The 3,798-nt window shown below is 56.3% G+C and overlaps 1 protein-coding gene across 1 annotated transcript; it reads left to right on the forward strand.

The window, feature by feature from the left end:
- Nucleotides 1-65: 65 nt before the first annotated feature.
- GNI_105180 (hypothetical protein) lies at nt 66-3,695 on the forward strand (the record flags this gene model as incomplete). The annotated part of the gene is made up of 1 exon (XM_011133007.1): nt 66-3,695. The coding sequence occupies one exon, from the start codon at nt 66-68 to the stop codon at nt 3,693-3,695; it is 3,630 nt and encodes a 1,209-aa protein (XP_011131309.1).
- Nucleotides 3,696-3,798: the final 103 nt, after the last annotated feature.

Consider the following 3,798-nt stretch of genomic DNA (forward strand, 5'->3'; position numbering starts at 1 on the left):
CTGATGGTGAAGACAAAATGACGCATGCTGAAGATGAAGTGGTCAAACCTGATGGTGAAAACAAAATGACGCATGCTGAAGATGAAGTGGTCAAATCCGACGGCGTGGGTGTGTTTGGATGGGATGTGGGGACAGCAGTTGCAAAGACTGATACCGAGAGTACACGTATTGGCGTTGGAGCCCCAATTGACGTAGGAACCGCGGTTGAAGTTGTGACCACGGTTGATATTGGAACGCCAGTTGACGCTAGAACCACGGTTGGTGTAGATAGGAGTACTGCCGGAACAATGACGGGGCGGACCGGAGAGCGACCTAAGTTATATTACTTAGATTCTGGTCCTCGACAGGTGAAGCGTTCTCGTTCGGAGTCTATTCGTGATTTCATTTTCTCGTTGAGGAAGTCTCCGTCTAAGTCGACTGGGCGTATGTCAACTGGAGTGGAGCAAAGTCCATGTTTTCGTATCGCCTCCAGTGAAGGAAGAAAAGCGCGACGTGGGGATACGGCGTTGGGTGCGAAGAGTTGCGTCGTTCGCAGCCGTAAGACGCAAACTGAGACTCCCGTAAAACCCGTAGCGAAGCCGTATGTGTCGCGAAAGAAGAGGCCTGCTAGTCGATCGACCGGTCGTAGTGGAAGCAGGTCGTCGAGTTTGTACGTTCCGTCGGCCAAGGATTTACCTCGACCTGCGGCCTCGAGCTGCTTCGACACAAGCTGGTTCGACTCCAGCTGTTTCGTCGCCAAGCCCCCGGCGACGGGTGTCCAGACGAGGCGTTCTGGATCTGAGTCCAGCGAGTCTTTGAGACTTCCTCCGCCCGCGTCCATTTTCACGAGTCTCTCGCGTAACACCAGCACCACCTTCGGCGAGCTGGTCGGACATGGTGACCGAAGTGACTCAGACGCCCTAACTGGCTCCGACGCCCAGGGTGGCTCCGAAGCTGAGCCGCTCCGGGCTTCCGAGAACGACTCAGCGGTTCCGCACACGCGTGTGCGGAAACATCCGAGACGATCGAAAGACGGTTTTGGACCGAAAGACGGTTTTGGACCGAAAGATAGCACGACCGAATACAAGTCGCTCGCAGGCACTCAGACCATCCCTAGTCAATTGCTCCCGCTCAAGTCTCTGGGCTCGTGGTTAGCTTCCGATAACGACACACCTAACTTCACTAAAAGGAGCCACCGCGGCTCAGCACGGTCCAGCCGCAAGCACCGCAGAAGAAACGACCAGGCCAACATGCGCGGCAACGCAGCTGCCGAGACGACCGAGGCTCGTAGGATCCGTCTAGTAAAAACTCCCGTGACAGCAAAGGGCAGACCCGGGCATGACGAAACTCGGCACGATGGACTTAGGCGTGATGGAGTTAGGCGTGATGGAGTTAGGCATGATGGGCCCAGGTTGAGAGGGGGTGTGCAATTTAGTGAAGGGGTAACGGAAGTGGTTTTGAGTTCGTACAACGACTCCGAAGATGGAAGCCACTTTGTGGCTGTTCGGGAACGTGACCGTGTTGGGCGGGAACGTTGGGCATCATCGCGGTCAAGGGCTGCCCATACTCGTCGACGGTCTTCGGAGCAGCAGCATCTTTACAGAAAGAACGGATCCGACGACCGGTTCCGGGAGCGTCGTTATTTCAAGGACGAGGTTGGGTACGTTGGGAAGTACGGTAACGGCGGGAATGAGCCGCGTGGTCCTTTCGACACGAATGAGCTTTGTGGAGAAAAGATCCGTCGGGGCCGCCGGCGTCGCGGAGAACATTCTACCATGGGAGAACATTCTACCATGGGGGTGGCGACGACCCGTGCCGTAATCGCTGGCCCGGAGCAAAGCAAGGAGCGAGCAACGAAGGGGGTGCAGCTAGATTCGGCGGATTTACGGGGGTCCAGCATCTGTGTCCCCACCCGTCGGCGTCGGGCGGTAGCACAGACGGTTGAGGTGCAGTACATTGAACGCCTGGATTCAAACCATGCGAGCGAGGACGATTCGGGATCCGAGTATACCTCGGACAGCACCCCCGCCCAATCCCTCATGTCCGTTGACACCGTCTCACAACACTCTGGTCCGGAGTTCGACGACCGACTTTCTCCGCCGCCAAAACCGCAGCAGGTAAAGAGAATTCGCATAACGCCACAACCACCGACGACTCAAGCCCAACTACCCAATCAGGTCACCCGTGGTGTCGCTGCAGCCGGTCCTGGGTTCGACGTAACACGCATCGGACCCCACACCAAATCGCTCGCAAGTGCCATGATCGTAGGTGATTCGGGATTGCCTTCCCGGTTGAGAAGTGCCACAACCAGCGCACAAGCCACCACCACAAGTGCAGAGATCGCGACCAATACGGGGGAGTCCGAACCCGCAGTGGTGCGGGAGGTTCAAGATTCAAAGCACAAGACGGCGAAACCAGAGGTTACGGGAATGACCAAAACTAGAGCACCTCTACCCCAGTGCATCCTCACAGTAAATCTGGAAGAAGCTGATCACGACTTGCCCAGTCCCAAGATGGTCAGTCGTGTAGACCAGTGGCTCCTCAGCGAAGGGTCCGTATCCGGCTATCAAGACAGCCCTAGGGTACTTTCAGGCTCTGGTACCCACACAGAGGATACGTACACCGAAAACACTGTGAGCGACGAACCGGCTGTAAAGCAAGATGACTTCGCCACTGGGGACTTCATTACTCCGGACCTGAGTACTTCGGACTTCAGTACTCCGGACTTGAGTACCCAGCACTTTACTGGTCAGAACTTTATGGATGGCTTGCCTCAAGACAGAGGCGCCTTGAAGAGCGAGCGTACGAAACTAAGTCGGGCTCAGGACGGAAGAGTGCCGGGACCTAGGTCGGGACCTAGGCCGGGACCTAGGTCGGGACCTAGGCCGGGACCTAGGTCGGGACCTAGGCCGGGACCTAGGCCGGGACCTAGGTCGGGACCTAGGTCGAAGGGTTACAAGGTCCAGACGCGAAGCAATTCAACTCACTACGATGCTACCGACCGTGTGCCGTATAGGTCTGAGGCGAGCAGCAGGAAAACAAGCCGTGTTACGCAGGAAAACAGTCGCAATGAAGGTAGGGCACGCAATGAAGACAGGGCCCCGAACGTTGATAGGGCACGCGATGAAGGTAGGGATCGGAACGAAGGCAGGACCCCGAACGTTGATAAGGGGCGCAGAGAAGATAGGACTCGAAGCAAAGGTGCCGGTCGGAACAAGCACGCGATCAGGGTCGCGTCAAGGAAAGGAAGAAGCAGCGCAGCTACTGGAGTATGGCAAGGAGACAGGCCGGGGGCGGAGGGATGGTCACGTGGGCGCAAGTCTGGGCGAGGCAGTTCGGTCACCAGAGGCAACATGAACCGGACGTCTTCGTTGACCGGCCTTTCGTCATTGCATAGTTCTGAAGAAGCTGTCGCTCGAGAGTATTTTCTTGGTCCTCGAGCCGTTGGTAGACGCAGAGATTCGAGGATTGTGTTGTCAACAAGCTTCGGACAGGCTATTACTGAGTGCGTGTGGAAGAAGTTGAATGCGGATGAGGACCTGTGCTGCAATTCGCATGCTGTGAAGGTGCAGGTCCGGGAGCCTTTAGACCACATTCGGAATAAAGGGGACCACGGTTCCGAACGTTCAGGTAAGATTCAGATCCGTAAACGCAGACTGGGTAGACATCAAACGAAAGCGTCGGTTACCAGAGCGGTAATATGTTTCCCGAGCTAATTTTTTTGGTGTTGATGATGAATTGAAGGCCGGCTGGGGAATTGAAGGCCGGCTGGGGAATTGAAGGCCGGCTGGGGAATCGATGGCCGGCTGGGGAATTGAA

The sequence above is a fragment of the Gregarina niphandrodes genome, assembly GCF_000223845.1.
Source record: "Gregarina niphandrodes unplaced genomic scaffold scaffold00023, whole genome shotgun sequence".
NCBI lineage: Eukaryota > Apicomplexa > Conoidasida > Eugregarinorida > Gregarinidae > Gregarina > Gregarina niphandrodes.